General features: G+C 46.8%; 2 protein-coding genes across 5 annotated transcripts in view; both read right to left on the bottom strand.

Annotated features, from left to right (window-relative positions):
* tmem9 (transmembrane protein 9) overlaps positions 1-20871 on the bottom strand; it is a 571911-nt gene that overhangs the window by 369681 nt on the left and 181359 nt on the right. The gene's annotated exons all lie outside the window — the stretch shown is intronic.
* Positions 1-20871, bottom strand: part of LOC137344364 (DENN domain-containing protein 2C-like) — a 168717-nt gene that overhangs the window by 67503 nt on the left and 80343 nt on the right. For all 3 annotated transcript variants that reach the window (XR_010968335.1, XM_068007257.1, XM_068007258.1), the window contains exon 3: positions 13745-14854. Coding sequence is in view for 2 of the 3 variants with exons in the window: in XM_068007257.1 (XP_067863358.1) it covers positions 13745-14854 (1110 nt within the window). In the remaining variant the exon portion in view is untranslated. The remainder of the gene's footprint in view (positions 1-13744; positions 14855-20871) is intronic.

The raw sequence follows: 20871 nt of genomic DNA on the forward strand, positions 1-20871 counted from the left end.
ACGAAAGAGGCGCACGGGGAGGGGGGGGGGAACGAAAGAGGCGCACGGGGAGGGGAGGGGGGGGGGGAACGAAAGAGGCGCACGGGGAGGGGGGGGGGGGGGAACGAAAGAGGCGCACGGGGAGGGGGGGGGAACGAAAGAGGAGCACGGGGAGGGGGGGGGAACGAAAGAGGCGCACGGGGAGGGGGGGGGGACGAAAGAGGCGCACGGGGAGGGGGGGGGGGAACGAAAGAGGCGCACGGGGAGGGGGGGGGAACGAAAGAGGAGCACGGGGAGGGGGGGGGAACGAAAGAGGCGCACGGGGAGGGGGGGGGGGGAACGAAAGAGGCGCACGGGGAGGGGGGGGGAACGAAAGAGGAGCACGGGGAGGGGGGGGGAACGAAAGAGGCGCACGGGGAGGGGGGGGACGAAAGAGGCGCACGGGGAGGGGGGGGGACGAAAGAGGCGCACGGGGAGGGGGGGGGAACGAAAGAGGCGCACGGGGAGGGGGGGGGGAACGAAAGAGGCGCACGGGGAGGGGGGGGGAACGAAAGAGGCGCACGGGGAGGGGGGGGAAACGAAAGAGGCGCACGGGGGGGGGGGGGAACGAAAGAGGCGCACGGGGAGGGGGGGGAACGAAAGAGGCGCACGGGGAGGGGGGGGAACGAAAGAGGCGCACGGGGAGGGGGGGGAACGAAAGAGGCGCACGGGGAGGGGGGGGAAACGAAAGAGGCGCACGGGGGGGGGGGGGGGAACGAAAGAGGCGCACGGGGAGGGGGGGGAACGAAAGAGGCGCACGGGGAGGGGGGGGGGAACGAAAGAGGCGCACGGGGAGGGGGGGGAACGAAAGAGGCGCACGGGGAGGGGGGGGAACGAAAGAGGCGCACGGGGAGGGGGGGGGGAACGAAAGAGGCGCACGGGGAGGGGGGGGAACGAAAGAGGCGCACGGGGAGGGGGGGGGAACGAAAGAGGCGCACGGGGAGGGGGGGGGAACGAAAGAGGCGCACGGGGAGGGGGGGGAACGAAAGAGGCGCACGGGGAGGGGGGAATGAAAGAGGCGCACGGGGAGGGGGACACGTGGGAGGAAGTGAAGTTGGGGTCGGAGAGGTTCTGAGATTATTTTACATATAATTTATATAAAATAATCCAGTTTGTTGATTTGAAGCTCGATATCGGGCATGAAAACACTTCAATCCAGATCATAGGAAATGTGGGAATGACTGATGATGCTGAACTGGACAAAATATTTAGCAAAACACTCCAAAACCGTGACATGGGGGAGAAGGGAAGAAATAACATGATGGAATTTTACCCTCAACTCCCCCCACATAAAACCCCCTAACAGTCGTGGTTAAAGTGGACCGTGGCCAATATGTTTCCTTAAAATAAAACCTGTCAAGAGAAAGCAACAAGGCAGAAAGCCATACTGACCTGTGACCTTCACCATCTAATGTAGAATCATAGAAAGTTACGGCACAGAAGGAGGCCATTCGGCCCATCGTGTCCATGCTGGCTGAAAAAGAGCTCTCCAGCTTAATCCCACTTTCCAGCACTTGGTCTGTAGCTCTGTAGGTTACGGCACTTCAAGTGCACATCCAAGTACTTCTAAATGAGTTGAGGGTTTCTGCCTCTACCACCCTTTCAGGCAGTGAGTTCCAGACCCGCACCACCCTCTGGGTGAAAAAATTTCTCCTCAGCTCCCCTCTCATCCTTCTACCAATTACTTTAAATCGATGCCCTCTGGTAACTGACTCCTCTGCTAAGGGAAATAGGTCCTTCCTGTCCACTCTATCTAGTCCCGTCATAATTTTATACACCTCAATTAAATCTTCCCTCAGCCTCCTTCGTTCTGAATAAAACAACCCCAGCCTATCCAATCTTCTAGCTAAAATTCTCCAGCCTTGGCAACATCCTTGTAAATCTCCTTTGTACCCTCTCTAGTGCAATCACATCTCTCCTGTAATGTGGTGACCAGAACCAAATGCAGTGCTCAAGCTGTGGCCGAACCAATGTTTTATACAGTTCCAGCATAACCTCCCTGCTCTTATATTCTATTTCTTGGCTAATAAAGGAAATTATCCCATATGCCTTTTTAACCACCTTATTTACCTGTCCTGCTACCTTCAGGGATCTGTGGACATGCACTCCAAGGACCCTTTGTTACATAAGAACATAAGAAATAGGAGTAGGCCAATCGGCCCCTCGAGCCTGCTCTGCCATTCAATAAGATCATGGCTGATCTGATCCCAACCTCAAATCTAAATTAATCTTTAATCATAGAAGTTTACAACATGGAAACAGGCCCTTCGGCCCAACATGTCCATGTCGCCCAGTTTATACCACTAAGCTAGTCCCAGTTGCCTGCACTTGGCCCATATCCCTCCATACTCATCTTACCCATGTAACTGTCCAAATGCTTTTTAAAAGACAAAATTGTACCCGCCTCCACTACTGCCTCTGGCAGCTCGTTCCAGACACTCACCACCCTTTGAGTAAAAAAATTGCCCCTCTGGACCCTTTTGTATCTCTCCCCCCTCACCTTAAATCTATGCCCCCTCGTTATAGACTCCCCCTACCTTTGGGAAAAGATTTTGACTATCTACCTTATCTATGCCCCTCATTATTTTATAGACTTCTATAAGATCATCCCTTAACCTCCTACTCTCCAGGGAAAAAAGTCTCAGTCTATCCAACCTCTCCCTATAAGTCAAACCATCAAGTCCCGGTAGCATCCTAGTAAATCTTTTCTGCACTCTTTCTAGTTTAATACTATCCTTTCTATAGTAGGGTGACCAGAACTGTACACAGTATTCCAAGTGTGGCCTAACTAATGTCTTGTACAACTTCAACAAGACATCCCAACTCCTGTATTCAATGTTCTGACCAATGAAACCAAGCATGCTGAATGCCTTCTTCACCACCCTATCCACCTGTGACTCCACTTTCAAGGAGCTATGAACCTGTACTCCTAGATCTCTTTGTTCTATAACTCTCCCCAACGCCCTACCATTAACGGAGCAGGTCCTGGCCCGATTCGATCTACCAAAATGCATCACCTCACATTTATCTAAATTAAACTCCATCTGCCATTCATCGGCCCACTGGCCCAATTTATCAAGATCCCGTTGCAATCCTAGATAACCTTCTTCACTGTCCACAATGCCACCAATCTTGGTGTCATCTGCAAACTTACTAACCATGCCTCCTAAATTCTCATCCAAATCATTAATATAAATAACAAATAACAGCGGACCCAGCACCGATCCCTGAGGCACACCGCTGGTCACAGGCCTCCAATTTGAAAAACAACCCTCTACAACCACCCTCTGTCATCAATCCAATTTTGTATCCAATTGGCTACCTCACCTTGGATCCCGTGAGATCTAACCTTATGTAACAACCTACCATGCGGTACCTTGTCAAAGGCTTTGCTAAAGTCCATGTAGACCACGTCTACTGCACAGCCCTCATCTATCTTCTTGGTTACCCCTTCAAAAAACTCAATCAAATTCGTGAGACATGATTTTCCTCTCACAAAACCATGCTGACTGTTCCTAATCAGTCCCTGCCTCTCCAAATGCCTGTAGATCCTGTCCCTCAGAATACCCTCTAACAACTTACCCACTACAGATGTCAGGCTCACCGGTCTGTAGTTCCCAGGCTTTTCCCTGCCGCCCTTCTTAAACAAAGGCACAACATTTGCTACCCTCCAATCTTCAGGCACCTCACCTGTGGCTGTCGATGATTCAAATATCTCTGCTAGGGGACCCGCAATTTCCTCCCTAACCTCCCATAACGTCCTGGGATACATTTCATCAGGTCCCGGAGATTTATCTACCTTGATGCGCGTTAAGACTTCCAGCACCTCCCTCTCTGTAATATGTACACTCCTCAAGACATCACTATCTATTTCCCCAAGTTCCCTAACATCCATGCCTTTCTCAACCGTAAATACCGATGCGAAATATTCATTTAGGATCTCACCCATCTCTTGTGGTTCCGCACATAGATGACCTTGTTGATCCTTAAGAGGCCCTACTCTCTCCCTAGTTACTCTTTTGCCCTTTATGTATTTGTAGAAGCTCTTTGGATTCACCTTTGCCTTATCTGCCAAAGCAATCTCATATCCCCTTTTTGCCCTCCTGATTTCTCTCTTAACTCTACTCTTCAAGGGATCCACTTGATTCCAGCTGCCTATGCTGGTCATATGCCTCCTTCTTCTTTCTGACTAGGGCCTCAATCTCCCGAGTCATCCAAGGTTCCCTACTTCTACAAGCCTTACCCTTCACTTTATAAGGAAAGTGCTTACCTTGAACCCTGGTTAACACACTTTTGAAGGCCTCCCACTTACCAGACATCCCTTTGCCTGCCAACAGACTCTCCCAATCAACTTCTGAAAGTTCTGAAATTCATGTCCAATTTCCTGCCCGCTCCCTGTAACCCCTTCTACACCTCTCAGTATCCTCCCATTTACTTTGTACTCCTTTGCCTTGTTTGCTCTCCCCAATTGCATTACCTCACACCTCTCTGGATTGAATTCCATTTGCCACTTTTCTGCCCACCTGAGCAGTCAATTGATATCTTCCTGCAGTCTACAGCTTTCCTCCTCACTATCAACTACACGGCCAATTTTTGTATCATCCGCAAACTTCTGGATTAAGCCCCCTACATTCAAGTCCAAATCATTAATGTATACCACAAAAAGTAAGGGACCTAGTATTGAGCCTTGCGGAACCCCACTGGAAACAGCTTTCCAGCTGCAAAAACACCCGTCAACCATTACCCTTTGCTTCCTGCCACTGAGCCAATTTTGGATCAAACTAGCCACTTTCCCTTGGATCCCATGGGCTTGTACTTTTTTTTGACCAGTCTGCCATGTGGGACCTTGTCAAAAGCCTTGCTAAAATCCATGCAGACCACATCAAACACGACCTTTTCCATAACTATACTAAATCTAAATGAATTATGATCACTACCACCAAAATACAAACATACGTACATACGAATCAAGAGCAGGAGTAGGTTATTCGGCCCCTCGAGCCTGCTCTGTCATTTGATAAGATCATAGCTGATCTGATTGTGACCTCAATCCTACTTTCCCATCTACCTACTATAACCTTTGACTCCCTTGTTAATCAGGAATCTATCTAACTCAGCCTTAAAATATTCAATGACCCTGCCTCCACCGCTCTCTGGGCAAGGGAGTTCCACAGACTCACGACCCTCAGAGAAAAAATTTCTCCTCATCTCCGTCTTAAATGGGAGATCCCTTATTTTTAAACTGGGTCCCTAGTTCTAATCTCTCCCACATGGGGAAACACCCTCTCAGCATCTAACCCTTCTAGTCCCCTCAGGATCTTATATGTTTCAATAAGATCACCTTTCATTCTTCCAAACTCCAGTGTATACAGGCCCAACTTGTCCAACCTTTCCTCATAAGATAATCCCGTCATCCCAGGAATCAGTCAAGTGAACCTTCTCTGAACCGCCTCCGAAGCAATTATGTCCTTTCTTAAATAAGGAGACCAAAACTGCACACAGTATTCTAGATGTGGTCTCACCAATGCCCTGTACAATTGTAGCAAAACATCTCGACTTTTATATTCCATTCCCCTTGCAATAAATGACAACATTCCATTTGCCTTCCTAATCACTTGCTGTACCTGCATGCTAACTTTTTGTGATTCATGTACTAGGACACCCAGATCCCTCTGTACCTCAGAGTTCTGAAATCTCTCTCCATTTAAATATATTGCTTTACTATTCCTCCTGCCAAAGTGGATAAGTTCACTTTTTCCCACATTATACCCCATCTGCCCAATTTTTGCCCACTCACTTAACCTATCTATATCCCTTTGGAGACTCATGTCCTCTTCACAACTTACTTTCCTACCTACCTTTGTGTCATCAGCAAATTTAGCAACCATACATTCGGTCCCTTCATCCAAGTCATTGATACAGATTGTAAATAGTTGAGGTCCAAGCACTGATCCCTGTGGCACTCCACTCGTTACATCTTGCCAAGCTCAAAATGACCCATTTATGCCTACTCTCTGTTTCCTGTTCGCTAACCAATCCTTTATCCATGCTAATATGTTACACCCTACACCATGAGCTCTTATTTTGTGTAGTAGCCTTTGATGTGGCGCCTTGTCCAAAGCCTTCTGGAAATCCAAGTTTACCACATCCACAGGATCCCCTTTATCCACATTGCTTGTTACTTCCTCAAAGAACTCTAATAAACTAGTCAAACATGATGCTGTCCCACTGATACTCCTTCCACCTGCCCAGCTTCATACCCTAGAACTAAATCCAGAACTGCACCCCACCCCCTCCCTTGTTAGGCTTGCTACGTACTAAAAAAGTTCTCCTGAATGCAATTTAAGAATTCTGCGCCCTCTATACCTTTTACACGGATTGTATCCCAGTTATTAGGGTAGTTGAAATCCCCTACTATTACTGCCCTATTGTTTTTGCACTTCTCAGAAATTTGCCTATATATTTGCTCTTTTATCGCCCTCTGACTGTTTGGGGGTCTATAGTACACTCCCAACAGTCTGACTGCCCCTTTTTTGTTCTTTAGTTCAACCCATATGGCCTCATTTGATGATCCTTCTAACATATCATCCCGCCTCACAGCCGTAATTGTTTCTTTAACCAATATTGCCACCTCCCCTCCTTTTTTTATCCCCCTCTCTATCTCGTCTGAAAACCCTGTAACCAGGAACGTTGAGCTGCCATTCCTGCCCCAGTTTAAGCCATGTTTCAGTAATAGCTAAGATACCGTCCTTCCACGTGTCTATCTGTGCCCTTAGCTCATCTGCCTTATTCAATATACTCCTTGCATTGAGGTGTATACCATTAAACATTGCCAAACTCCTGTTGTCGTCCAGTTTCTCACCTTTGTTTCCTCTGCCTTCCAAACTCACTTACTAATTTTCTGCCTTCCATTTCCAGCTCTACTTCTCTCCCTTCTGAATCTACGCTCAAGATCCCACCCCCCTGCCAAGCTAGTTTAAACCTTCCCCAACAGCACTCGCAAACCTCCCCATGAGGATATTGGGCCTGGCCCTGTTGAGTTGAACCTGTCCGGCTTGTACAGGTTCCACCTCCCCCAGAACCGGTCCCAATGTCCCAGGAATCTAAAGCCGTCCCTTCTGCACCATCTCTCCAGCCACACTTTCATCTGCTCCATCCTCCTATTTCTATACTCGCTAACGCGTGGCACTGGGAGTAATCTGGAGATTACTACCTTTGAGGTCCGGCTTCTTACTCTCTTTCCTAACTACCTAAAATCTTCCTGCAGGACCTCATCCCTCTTTCTACCTGTGTCATTGGTACCAAAATGGACCACAACCTCGGGCTGTTCACCCTCCCCCTCCAGAATGTTACCCAAATCTCAAACACACAGAAAAAGACAGACTTGTCCATTCTTCACATGAACCCAGCCAGAAAGTGCGAGCAGACTGGTTAACAGTGGGCGGGGAGGGGCCCCATTCAGTTCTCTCCTCCCTCTACACCCCTGTGCTTTCCAGTAGGAGTCAGTGGATAGCAATCAGAATAATTTTATCTCCTCTACAGCCCAGAGGCAATGGAAGTAAAGTCAGAATTGTTGAAAGGTGCACACATGATTGAATTTTTTGAAGAGGTGACTAAAGTACTGGACAGGGGAGTGTCAATGGATGTTATTTATATGGACTTCCAGAAGGCATTTGATAAGGTCCCACATAAGAGACTGTTAGCTAAGATAGAAGCCCATGGAATCGAGGGAAAAGTACGGACTTGGTTAGGAAGTTGGCTGAGCGAAAGGCGACAGAGAGTAGGGATAATGGGTAGGTACTCACATTGGCAGGATGTGACCAGTGGAGTCCCGCAGGGATCTGTCTTGGGGCCTCAATTATTCACAATATTTATTAACGACTTAGATGAAGGCATGGAAAGTCTCATATCTAAATTTGCCGATGACACAAAGATTGGTGGCATTGTAAGCAGTGTAGATGAAAACATAAAATTACAAAGCGATATTGATAGATTAGGTGAATGGGCAAAACTGTGGCAAATGGAATTCAATGTAGACAAATGTGAGGTCATCCACTTTGGATCAAAAAAGGATAGAACAGGGTACTTTCTAAATGGTAAAAAGTTAAAAACAGTGGATGTCCAAAGGGACTTAGGGGTTTAGGTACTTAGATCATTGAAGTGTCATGAACAGGTGCAGAAAATAATCAAGGCGGCAAATGGAATGCTGGCCTTTATATCTAGAGGACTAGAGTACAAGGGGCAGAAGTTATGCTGCAGCTATACAAAACCCTGGGTAGACCGCACCTGGAGTACTGTGAGCAGTTCTGGGCACCGCACCTTCGGAAGGACAAATTGGCCTTGGAGGGAGTGCAGCGTAGGTTTACTAGAATGATACCCAGACTTCAAGGGTTAAGTTACGAGGAGAGATTACACAAATTGGGGTTGTATTCTCCAGAGTTTCGAAGGTTAAGGGGTGATCTGATCGAAGTTTAAGATATTAAGGGGAACAGATAGGGTGGATAGAGAGAAACTATTTCCGCTGGTTGGGGATTTTAGGAGTAGGGGGCACAGTCTAAAAATTAGAGCCAGACCTTTCAGGAGTGAGATTAGAAAACATTTCTACACACAAAGGGTGGTAGAAGTTTGGAACTCTCTTCCGCAAACAGCAATTGATAGTAGCTCAATTGCTAAATTTAAATGTGAGATAGATAGCTTTTTGGCAACCAAGGGTATTAAGGGATATGGTCCAAAAGCAGGTATATGGAGTTAGATCACAGATCAGCCATGATCTTATTGAGTGCCGGAGTGGGCACGAGGGGCTGAATGGCCTACTCCTGTTCCTATGTACCCAAAATATCATAACTCAGTTTTTCTCTCGATAGATGCTGACTGACCTGCTGTGTGTCTTAGACATTTTCTGTTTTTATTTTCAGATCTCCGGTTTTCCCTTTTTATTCACCAACTCTGCCATTTCCCAGGCCGAGATCAGCTAACTCCACATAGGCCAACAATCAAAGCCTGGAATTTCTTAGTTTATAAATCTCAGCACCCCTAGTGTGTATGGTGCATTTAGACAACTGAACCATTGAGTTACACTATCACAGAAATGCAAAAATGTCCATACAATGTGGAAAAGTAAAACTAGGTGAAAATAAAGACAATATCTAGGAGCTCATCTGTGGCATCGCCCATAGTCACTCAATGGATGTGCTGTTTGATCAGGACGGGGGCCCGGTACAATGGGACTTACACTGTATTATTCTGCTGCTCAGGTCGAACTTAACTTCCATGTTTAACCTGGCCCTTTAAGGTCGAATGGCCATTCAAGGCACATACTGAGGTCAATTATAGGTTGCCCGTTAAGCAAGTCTTCAGGTCAATTATAGGCTGATTGCTAGGCCTATCCTGAGGTCAATCACAGACCAGTGCCTGGCTTTCTTTTGCTACTGAACTTCAAGAATGCTCGCTGTGGTTTTTATACATAGCCTGAAGTGTGACGGAGTGAAGTCATGGGCTGCCAGTCATTTATCTCATCTGGACAGTTCCACCCCTCCTTTAGATAGCTGATTATTTTAACCTATCACAACAGGGCCTGAAGAAGGAAAGAGAAATCCAGAGTAACGGGTGGAAATCTCCTGCTGTCTGCCTAGGTGGTGCGCCTGCTGCTCTCACTCGCTGCACTCCAGTAAATCAATCCTATTATATCACAATCTCCTTGGACACTTGTGGGGCCTTTCATCTACCAACCACTCCACAGAGACTTGATCAAAAAAAATAGGCTGACACTTCAGTGCCAGTACCGAGGGAGTGCTGCACTGTCGATGGTCCCGTCTTTCGGATGAGACATTAAACTGACGCCCCGTCTGCCCTCTCAGGTGGGCGTAAAAGGCACTATTTCAAAGAAGAGCAGCGGAGTTCTCCCTGGTGTCTTGGGCAACATTTTTCCCTCAACCGACATCAATAGAACAGATCATCTGGTCACTATTACATTGCTGTTTGTGGGACCTTGCTGTGCACAAACTGGACGCTGCATTTCCTACATTACAACAGAGACTACACTTCAAAAATTACTTAATTGGCTGTAAAGCGCTTTGGGATGTTCTGAGGTCATGAAAGGTGCTATATAAATGCAAGTTTTTCTTTCTTCTTTAGTTTAAGATGAATGACTGACTTCTGCCACCAGCTGCTCTCAACGAGGGTCGGGTGAGAACTCCTCAACCAAAACAAACTGGAGCATGCTAGGGGTATCCCCCCCAACCCCGGTAATTAATGGTCTGCTAATCCCGTTCCCAGGAATCACTGCACTTTTCCCACATTCTCATTAGGGGCGAGTTAACTCGGGGAAACACAGGCATTCTTCTGATTCTTGTCAAAAGAGGAATTTCACTCAGTTAATGGTTACCCAGCAGTTGCCACCTCTGTGATAAAGCTCTCTGTTTTATTGAACAATTGCTGCATGTTGCCCAGAATTATTCACTTCTTGTCGCTTTACCAAATATGGCAATGGCTCGCTTAAAGCGCCAAATAGATTTGGACGAAGCACATGCATTTTACTCATTCTTTCCTCTCCGATAGTCCGGCAAATGTCCCCGTCAAGGAGATGGTCAAGCCCCAAAACTGTGGAAGGGGCGTGAGAAACGCATACGAGCAATTACTTGGTCTAACAAGTAAGGGACCTATTCACCAAAGATAAGCTGTAAGTGCTGATTCTACTGAGTTTGGAGCGCAAGGTCAGTTACACAGAAAGAACATCCCCCACATCAACTGCCCACAGAGCTCGATGAAAAATGGATCCCTTGTTGCTTCATTTTAAAAAAATTCTTCCTTCCTCTCCTGCTGATTCATGTTGGAATAAAACCCTCTGGACCCTGGCAGCCTCTGACACTGACCTCAAACTGGCATTGTCCATCTGTGTGAGCGTCAATACGGCACTCAATCAGGGATCCTGATCCTGCCCTCACCCGACACCCACTTAGCACGGCTAACTGGATAGTCATCAGCAAGGGGAACCCGGGCTGGCTTTCCCTCCCACCCTCACCAGCTCGGGAGTACTGAGGCCAACTGTAGCACCCTCACCACCGTCCCAGATGATATAAATAATTCAGCACCAATCAATCATAGACTGAACTTGGGATGGCCCCCGCTCACGTACTTCCTCACTGGTGCCAGCTGTGACTCAGTGGGTAGCACCCCCCCAAAAAGCTGTTGAAACTGGGGGGCCAATCGAAAATTTCAAAACTGAGATTAATAGATTGTTGTTAGGTGGAGGTATTAAGGGTTATGGAACCAAGGCGGGTAAATGGAGTTGAGATACAGATCAGCCATGATCTAATTGAATGGCGGAACAGGCTCGAGGGTCTGAATGGCCTACTTCTGTTTCTATGTTTCTCTCGCCTCTAAGTCAGAACGTTATGGGTTCAAGTCCCACTTCAGAGATTTGAGCACAAAAATCTAGGCTAACACTCCAGTGCAGTACTGAGGGAGTGCTGCACTGTCAAAGGTGCCGTCTTTCGGATGAGATGTTAAACCGAGGCCCGTCTTGCCCTCTCAGGTGGACGTAAAAGATCCCATGACACTATTTCAAAGAAGAGCAGGGGAGTTCTCTCCAGTGACTAGGCCAATATTTATCCCTCAACCAACATTGCTAAAAAAAAAGAAACAGATGATCTGGTCATCATCACATTGCCGTTTATGGGACCTTGCTGTGCATAATTTGGCTGTTACGTTTCCTACACTTCAGTGTAGTGACTACACTTCAAAAGGACTTAATTGGCTGTAAAGTACTTTGGGATGTCATGAGGATGTGAAATGCACTCTATAAATGCAAGTCCTTTCTTTCGTTTTCACTTGGTGCATTTCATCCATTGAACTGATGGGGGAGTTGGCCAGGGAAGGGAGTTTGTCGGCAGGGACCGAAGACAATGACTTCGGTCTTCCCAATGAATAATTGCAGGAAATTACGGCTAATCAAATACTGAATGTCGCACAAGCAGTCTGATATAGAGGCAGTACAGTGATTGAGAGAGGTGATGGGGAGGTAGAGGTGGGTGTTGTCAGCGTACATGTGGAACCTGACATCACGTCTTCCAATGATATCGCTGAGGGGCAGCATGTAGATGAGGAATAGGAGGGGCCAAGGATAGATCCTTTGGGGATGCCAGAGGTAACAGTGCGGGGGCGGGAAGAGAAGCCATTACAGGTGATTCTCTGGCTACAACTGGATGGATAAGAGTGGAACCGGGCGAGGGCAGTCCCACTCAGCTGGACAATGGAGGAGAGGCATTGGAGGAGGATGGTGTGGTCAACCGTGTCAAAGCCTGCAGAAAGATGAGCAAGCAAAGTGCACCACGGTCACAGTCACAGAGGATGTTGTTTGTGACTTTGATAAGGGTCGTTTCAGTGCTGTGGAAGGGATGGAAACCAGATAGGAGAGGTTCAAACATGGAGAACATGGAGTTGCTGGAAAGATGGGCACGGATCTAGACCCTGTGTCATGGCATCAGGACCCTTTATCATAACGGTCAGGGTGCCCAGTACACATTGTGGTGACTGCAGGTTTCACATCCAAATGGAAGTCGACACTTGAACCTGCCAACCTCCAGCAGCCAAGTGAAGTATCTCAGCTCCTGGGGGCAGCAGAGAAGGGATACCTTGAACTGTAGGGTCACAGTGGAGCACCCCTAGGTAACGGAAAACACGTGACGGCAATGAATGATGAAAGCTGCAATAGAGAGCAGTAAAATGGGGTAAGAAGCAAGTTGGTTTTGGAAATTTAAAATCAGACTCCCTGTGGACACAAGAATCCTATAATGTGCATCTCGCATATTCTTTTGGAATATCCCATCCATCAGGATTCCAGGAAACTGGGATGGGTCTTCCCCAAATTAGTGAAGTAAAACAGACTTGTTGTGTCAACCATTTGATCATCTCATTCACAAGATGGAGTGCACGGTGCAATCTTTGAGTTACATTTTTTACACTGTCTTCGGAAGACTCATCCTGGTCAATGCCCTCCTTGGTGTGGGGGACACTCATTTTCTCATGGTGTTTAAAACACTGCGTCGTTACAATACAGTTGGCTTAAATGAACTCATTTTTAAAATTGAGAAATCAAGGTAAAAGATCAGATCAATCGTGCAGTGCACCATGGCTGAAGAGTCTAAGGTGATGAGATAAATCAAGAAGCTGTGATTAGGCGACACCAAGTTTGGGTTTTAAAAGCCTTGAGATTGTAGGAGGAAGGAAAGGCAATCCATGGTTTGGAGGACTTGGGGGAAAAGTGAGTTAGAGTAGGAAACAAAATGATGAGTCTTCACTGTGCAGGGAAGGGGATGCAGGACAGCACATTTGAAGCTGAGGCGTTTGTAGTACCTATATATCTATATCTATATAGAGAGAGAGAGTGTGTATCAACAACGAGAGGAATATCCCAACGCTCAATATCAGTTAATTACTGTTAAAACGTGTACAACATCTGGGTCAAATGTGCATTTAGCAACAATAAACATCATCACAATGAACAGGCCCCACAGACTAAAATGACAATTCAGTGCTTGTTTTCATGTTGAAAGTATATTACCATTAATACAGTTCATGTTAATCAGTTAGAAGCTACGATACAGATCCCAACTTCTTAGCCTGATCATTGATTTTTCCACACATTTCTAATCTGTAGTAATAGCAATCTCAAAACCATCAATCTTCCAAAGATAATAGACCCTAAAATGGATGGAGGTTGGCATACCTGTTTGTCCTCATTAATTGCGTTTCAATCCCCAGTCGCGTTACTGAAGGAGGTGGGTTAGTTGGCAGTGGGGGAGGTGAGTGAATGTTTCCTTTTGTAGGTATCTCCTTTCCTTGAGGCGAAGAGTCAGTGGAATTTTTGTCCACAGCATACTTAAAGGTCCGGCGGGGTTTAGGCACAGGATTAATTCTACGTGATTCATTGGTTTCCTCCGAATCTGTGTACACATTCTCTGGGTTTCTAATGGCTGTCTCTCTGCTATCGAAGTTTCTCGAATCCAAATCCTTTTCAGATGAACTGGTGCTCTCTCGTTTCCTTTTCAGTTCTGAAGCACATATTGCATTCTTATCTTGAGGAATGTCTTCCATCTTCTTCCAGAAGTTCTGGGATGTATAAAAATTCCCTGGAGGTAGTAGCTTTCCAGCATCTGAGGTGCTCTTGACCAAATTCTCCATCTTCTTAATCTGAGGGAACACAGAACCCAACCCTCTCGAGTTAGGTTCTCTCCCATTTTTCTCAACAGTACTTTTTACCTTTTGGTCATTTGCGTTCCATCCTTCCCTGAAATCTAGGCCAAGGCTTTTAGCTTTCACTAGGCCTCGCTTATTGCTACCAACCGGGCTCTCAGCCTTTGCCTTTGTAACGAACGTGCTCCCACACTCTGGTGGTAAAGCCCCTTCTGTGGGCTTCAGTTTGTCCGTGCTGGATACAGTGTTCGTTTTCCCCTCCCATTGTGAAATCTTTTGTTTAATGTTTATGGCATGGTGCCGGGAGCTGACTCGATCTCCGAGGTTGGGAGCATTATCCGCTGAGTGCATTTTCTGCAATACTTTCTTTACAACAGGTCCATTTTGAGTGACTTTCCCCCACCCCAGAGCTGTGGGTCTGGGCAGCTGTGTGTCATTTAGGCCTGTTCCATTTGAACCAACTTGCGCAGAGTGCTCTATCTTTACAGCTGGTGGCAGGGCTTCCACCCCTGAGGCTCCAGAGAATTTAACCTTGTCCAAGTTCTTGGTCAGAGGGCACTTGTTCTTCCAGAGACCTTTGCTTGTAGAACTACAAGAGTTCTGGCTCAGGGCGTTTTCGATTTTCTTCACAATGTTCCTGACCCTGCCAAAAGAAAACACATGACTATATTAAAATCTGATTAGTCACTCTGTTGACTGGGAGGCGTAACAGCAAGAGGCAAAAATTGGCAGGCAAGTGTCAAAAGGGACTACTACTTGGCAGCGGAGTGGGAATGTGGATGCCAAGAAATGATAGTTATTCACATGACAGTCAGCAGTATCCAAGCTGGCAATTCCAATGACCGCATCAAGCTCCCTGCGCCACACAAAACTTTCCAAATCATACACAGAAGCTCTAGAAATGTCAGATCAGGACTGGAGTACTTATAGTACTGGATGGACAGTATGGAGTGGATGGTCACCATTTTACTGGTACAATAGATGTAGGGGTGCAAGAGTATTGAGGGAAAATACCAAAGCGAAAGTGTCAGCACTTAAAAAAAAATCGAAGAGGCCTCATCAAATGTAAAATGTGAAGCTTTTGAGGAATGTAGGAGGCTGAAAGAACTCTTTGAATTATTAAGGCATTTTTGAAGTTCCAGTCACTTTTATGTTAAACTGAAACACCTCTCAGCAAGCACATCACAACAAACAACTTGCGTTTACGTAGCCCCCTTTAACATAGAGGTGCAAGGAAAAATGGGCATCGAGCCAAAGGAGGAGAGTTGAGGAAGGGTGACCAAAAGTCTGGTCAAAGAAGTGGGTTTTAAGGAGGGCCTTAAAAGGAGGAGAGGGTGGTGGAGAGGCAGAAAGGTTTAGGGAGGGTATCCCAGGGCGAAGGGGCCGAGGCTGCTGAAGGTTTGGTCGCCAATGGTGGGGTGAAGGGAGTGGTGGATATGCAAGAGACTAAAGTCACAGAGACAGAGAGTTTGGTTGGTGGGGGAGGGGGATTATGCAGTTGGGTTGGGGGGGGGGTGGGCGTTACAGAAATGAGGAAGGGCAAGGCCATGTGGGACTGGAGTGAGATAGTGGCGAGGTAGAGCTGGGTGTCATCAGCACACATGTGGAAGCTGCACATCTTGTGCCATGTGAGAACTCCAGGACGCTTCCCGTGTGCTTGACAACCAGAGGTGCAGGAAGTGTCGTCAGCGGGAGGAGCTCGAGCTCTGGGTTTTGGAGCTTGAGCAACAGCTGGCGTCACGGCAGTGCAACTGCAAGGCTGAGAGCTACATGGACAGCATGTTTCAGGAGGTAGTCACCCTGCAGCTTAAGAGAGTGCAGGCAGAGAGAGACTGGGTGACCGCCAGACAGACCAGGAGGACCAGGCATGTAGTGCAGGAGTCCCTTGAGTGCATCTCACTCTCTAACCGGTATTCAATACCGGGTGATGGTTCCTCTGGGGAGTGCAGCCAGAGCCAAGACCAGAGCCAATGGGTGGCTCAGCTGTACGGTGGGGCGGAGGGAAGATCAGGAGAGCAATCGTGAAAGGGGATTCATTAGTTAGGGGAACAGACAGTCGTTTCTGTGGCCGCAGACGTGAGTCCAAAATGGTACGTCGCCTCCCTGGTGCCAGGGTCCAGGAAATCACTGAGCAGCTGCAGAACATTCTGGAGGGGGAGGATGAACAGCCAGAAGTCGTGGTCCATATTGGTACCAACAACATAGGAAGAAAGAGGGATGAGGTCCTGCAGGCAGATTTTAGGGAGCTAGGAAAGAGTAATAAGCAGGACCTCAAAAGGTAGTAATCTCCGGATTACTCCTGGTACCTTGTGCTAGTGAGTATAGAAATAGGAGGATAGAGCAGATGAATGCGTGGCTGGAGAGATGGTGCAGGAGGGAGGGCTTTAGATTCCTGGGGCATTGGGACCAGTTCTGGGGAAGGTGGGACCTGTACCTGTACAGGCCGGAAAGGGTGCACCTCAACAGAGCTGGGACCAATGCCCTCGCGGGGAGGTTCACTAGTACTGTGCAGGAGGGTTTAAACTAATTTATCAGGGGGGTGGGCACCAGAATGTAGCATTGGAAAGGAGAAACGAGCAGTACGAAGGATTGGGAGAGACAGATAGCACCAGAGTAAGAAATAGTACGGTATTAGGTGGGATCAGACTAAGGGAGAATACAAGGAGGTTTAAGATGGGTTTACAGTGCATGTGTGTAAACGCACGAAGCATGGTAAACAAGGTTGGTGAGCTGCAGGCGCAAATAGCCACATGAGAATATGTGGCGATAACTGAGACCTGGCTCAAAAAAGGGCAGGATTGGGTACTAAATATTCCAGGATACAAAGTGTTCAGGAAAGATAGGGTGGGAAAGAAAGGAGGGGGGGGTGGTGGCAGTATTGATTAAGGAGAATATTGCAGTGCTGGAGAGAGAGGATGTCGTGGAGGGGTCAAGGACAGAATCTATTTGGTTAAAGTTAAGAAACAAGAGGTGCCGTTACACTACTGGGTGTATTCTATAGGCCACCAACTAGTGGGAAGGATATAGAGGAGCAAATTTGCAGGGAAATTACAGAGAGGTGCAAGAGCCATAGAGTAGTGATAATGGGCGACTTCAACTATTCTAATATAGACTAGGATAGTAATAGTGTAAAGGGCAAAGATGTGGAGTGATTTCTGAAGTGTGTTCAGGAGAACTTTCTTGATCAGTACGTTTACGGCCCAACGAGGAAGGAGGCATTGCTGGACTTGGTTCTGGGGAATGAGGCAGGCCAAGTGGAACAAGTGTCAGTGGGGGAGTATTTAGGGAACAGTGATCATAGTATCATAAGGTTTAGATTAGGTATGGAAAGGATAAGGAGCAATCTAGAGAAAAAATACTTAATTGGAGGAGGGCCAATTTCAGTGGGTTGAGAATGGATCTGGCCCGGGTAAATTGGAATCAAAGATTAGCAGGCAAAACTGTAATCGAACAATGGGCAGCCTTTAATAGGCAGATGGTTTGGGTACAGTCTAGGTACATTCCCAGTGGGAGAAAGGTAGGACAACCAATGCTAGAGCTCCCTGGATGACAAAAGAGATAGAGAGTAAGATGAAGCAGAAAAAGGGGGCGTATGACAGATGTCAAGTTGATATATACAAGTGAGAACCAGGCAGAATATAGAAAGATCAGAGGGGAAGTGAAAAAAGAAATAAGAGGGGCAAAGAGAGAGTATGAGAATAAACTGGCAACTAACATAAAAGGGAATCCAAAAGTCTTCTATAGGCATATAAATAGTAAACAGGTAGTAAGAGGAAGGGTGGGGTTGATTAGGGACCAAAAGGAGACCTACGCATGGAGGCAGAGGGCATGGCTGAGGTACTACATGAGTACTTTGCATCTGTCTTTACCAAGGAAGAAGATGCTGCCAAAGTCACAGTAAAAGAAAAGGTAGTTGAGATACTGAATGGGCTAAAAAATTGATAAAGAGAAGGTACTAGGAAGGCTAGCTGTACTTAAAGTAGATAAGTCACCCGGACCGGATGGGATGCATCCTAGGTTGCTGAGGGAAGTAAGGGTGGAAATTGCAGAGGCACTGACCATAATCTTCCAATCATCCTTAGATGCGGGGGTGGTGCCAGAGGACTGGAGAATTGCAAATGTTACACCCTTGTTCAAAAAACAAGGGTGTAACCCAACAACTACAGGCCAGTCCATTTAACGTCAGTGATGGGAAAACTTTTAGAAATGATAATCCAGGACAAAATTAACAGTCACTTGGACAAGTGTGGATTAATTAAGGAAAACCAGCATGGATTTGTTGAAGGCAAATCGTGTTTAACTAATTTGATTGAGTTTTTTGATGAGGTAACAGAAAGGGTTGATGAGGACAATGCGGTTGATTTGGTGTATATGGACTTCCAAAAGGCGTTTGATAAAGTGCCACATAATAGGCTTGTCAGCAAAGTTGAAGCCAATGGAATAAAAGGGACTGTGGCAGCATGGATACAGAATTGGCTAAGTGACAGGAAACAGAGTAGTGGTGAACGGTTGTTATTTGGACTGGAGGGAGGTGTACAATGGTGTTCTCCCCAGGCGTCGGTGCTGGGACCACTGCTTTTCTTGATATATATTAATGACTTGGACTTGGATGTGCGGGCACAATTTCAAAATTTGCAGATGACACAAACCTGGAAGTGTAGTGAACAGTGAGGAGGATAGTAATAGACTTCAAGAGGATATAGATAGGCTGGTGGAATGGGCGGACTTGTGGCAGATGTAATTTAACACAGAAGTGCGAAGTGATACATTTTGGTAGGAAGAACGAGGATAGGCAATATAAACTAAAGGGCACAATTCTAAAGGAGGTGCAGGAACAGAGAGACCTGGAGGTAAATGTACACAAATCGCTGAAGGTGGCAGGACAGGTTGAGAAAGTGGTTAAAAAAGCATACGGGATCCTGGGCTTTATCAATAGAGGCATAGAGTACAAAAGCAAGGAGGTTATGATGAACCTTTATAAAACACTGGTCCGGCCACAACTGGAGTATTGTGTCCAGTTCTGGGCACCACACTTTAGGAAGGATGTGAAGGCCTTAGAAAGGGTGCAGAAAAGATTTACTCGAATGGTTCCAGGGATGAGGAACTTCAGTTACGTGGATAGACTGGAGAAGCTGGGGTTGTTCTCCTTAGAGCAGAGAAGGTTGAAAGGAGATTTGATAGGTGTGCAAAATCATGAAGGGTCTAGATAGAATAGATAGAGAGAAACTGTTCCCACTGGCAGAAGGGTTGAGAATCAGAGGACACAGATTTAAGGTAATTTGCAAAAGAACCAAAGATGGCATGAGGAAAAACTTTTTTATGCAGCAAGTGGTTATGATCTGGAATGGAATGCACTGCCTGAGTGGGTGGTGGAGGCAGATTCAATTGTGGCTTTCAAGAGGGAAGTGGATAAGTACTTGAAAGGAAAAAAATCTGCAGGGCTATGGGGAAAATGGTGGCGGTTGGAGTTGGACTAGGTGGATTGCTCTTGCAGAGAGCCAACACAGGTGCAATGGGCCGAATGGCCTCCTTCTGTGCTGTAACCATTCAATGCTGTCACTAAGGGGCAGCATGTAGGTGAGAATGAGGATGGGGCCAAGTATAGATTCTTGGAGGACTCTGCAGGGGATCGCAGATGTGGGAAGAGGAGTCATTGCTGGAGATGCTCTAGCTCCGATCGGCTAGATAAGAGTGGATCCAAGCAAAGGCAGTTGCACATGAACATACCTAGTGTGTAACTAACGTAGCCATCCAAGGCTGGATGGAGGGGATGCATTGGAGGAGGTTGGCAAGGACATATGTAATAAAGGTTGCAGAGGGACATTGCACCATGGTCACAGCCAGAGAATTTATGACCTTGGTTAGGGCCATTTTGTTGCTTTGAGAGGGGAAACCTGAGTGGAGACATTCAAACCAGATGTTGTGGGAGAGATGGGCACAGATCTGCAAGGTGACAACACGTTCATCCCCATGCATTTATATAGCACTTTTAACGTAGCAAAACGTCCCGGGAGCATAATCAAACAAATACTGACACCAAGCCAAAGAAGAAGACATTAGGACAGGTCACCACAAGTTTGGTCAAACAGGTAGGTTTTAAGGAGCGTCTTAAAGGAGGAGAGAGGTGTAGAGATTTAGGGAGGGAATTCCAGATCTTAGGGCCTAGGCAGCTGAAGGCATGGCCGCCAATGGTGGGGCAAAGGAAATGAACAAGAGGCCAGAATTGGAAGAACGCAGAGTTCTTGGAGGATTGTAGAGTTGGAAGAGGTTATAGAGATTGGGGGGGGGCGAGGCCATGGAGGAATTTGAATACAAGGATGAGAATTTTAAATTTAAGGCGTTAGCGGACCGGGAACCAATTTAGGTTAATGAGCACAGGGGTGTTGGGTGAACAGGCCCCGCTGCGAGTTACTCCACCTCACACTTCTTATTTGATGTGAGGGGCCAGGGGGCAGGGGAGAGGGGTTTAAGGAGATAGCTGGTAATAAAGAAGCCAGGGGGTTACCTTTGTTCTCCAAGATGATGCTATACTAGTGGGTGCTTTCAGCAGAGGAGGTTGAGGCTTCGTAGTGCTCGATATGGCTGAGCCAGATTCGGCAGTGGATGGTTATGTTAGTTTTGCACTAGGTATGTTCATGTGTTATTTATTCTTGAGATGTG

The sequence above is a fragment of the Heptranchias perlo genome, chromosome 27 (assembly GCF_035084215.1).
Source record: "Heptranchias perlo isolate sHepPer1 chromosome 27, sHepPer1.hap1, whole genome shotgun sequence".
In the NCBI taxonomy this organism is placed as follows: domain Eukaryota; kingdom Metazoa; phylum Chordata; class Chondrichthyes; order Hexanchiformes; family Hexanchidae; genus Heptranchias; species Heptranchias perlo.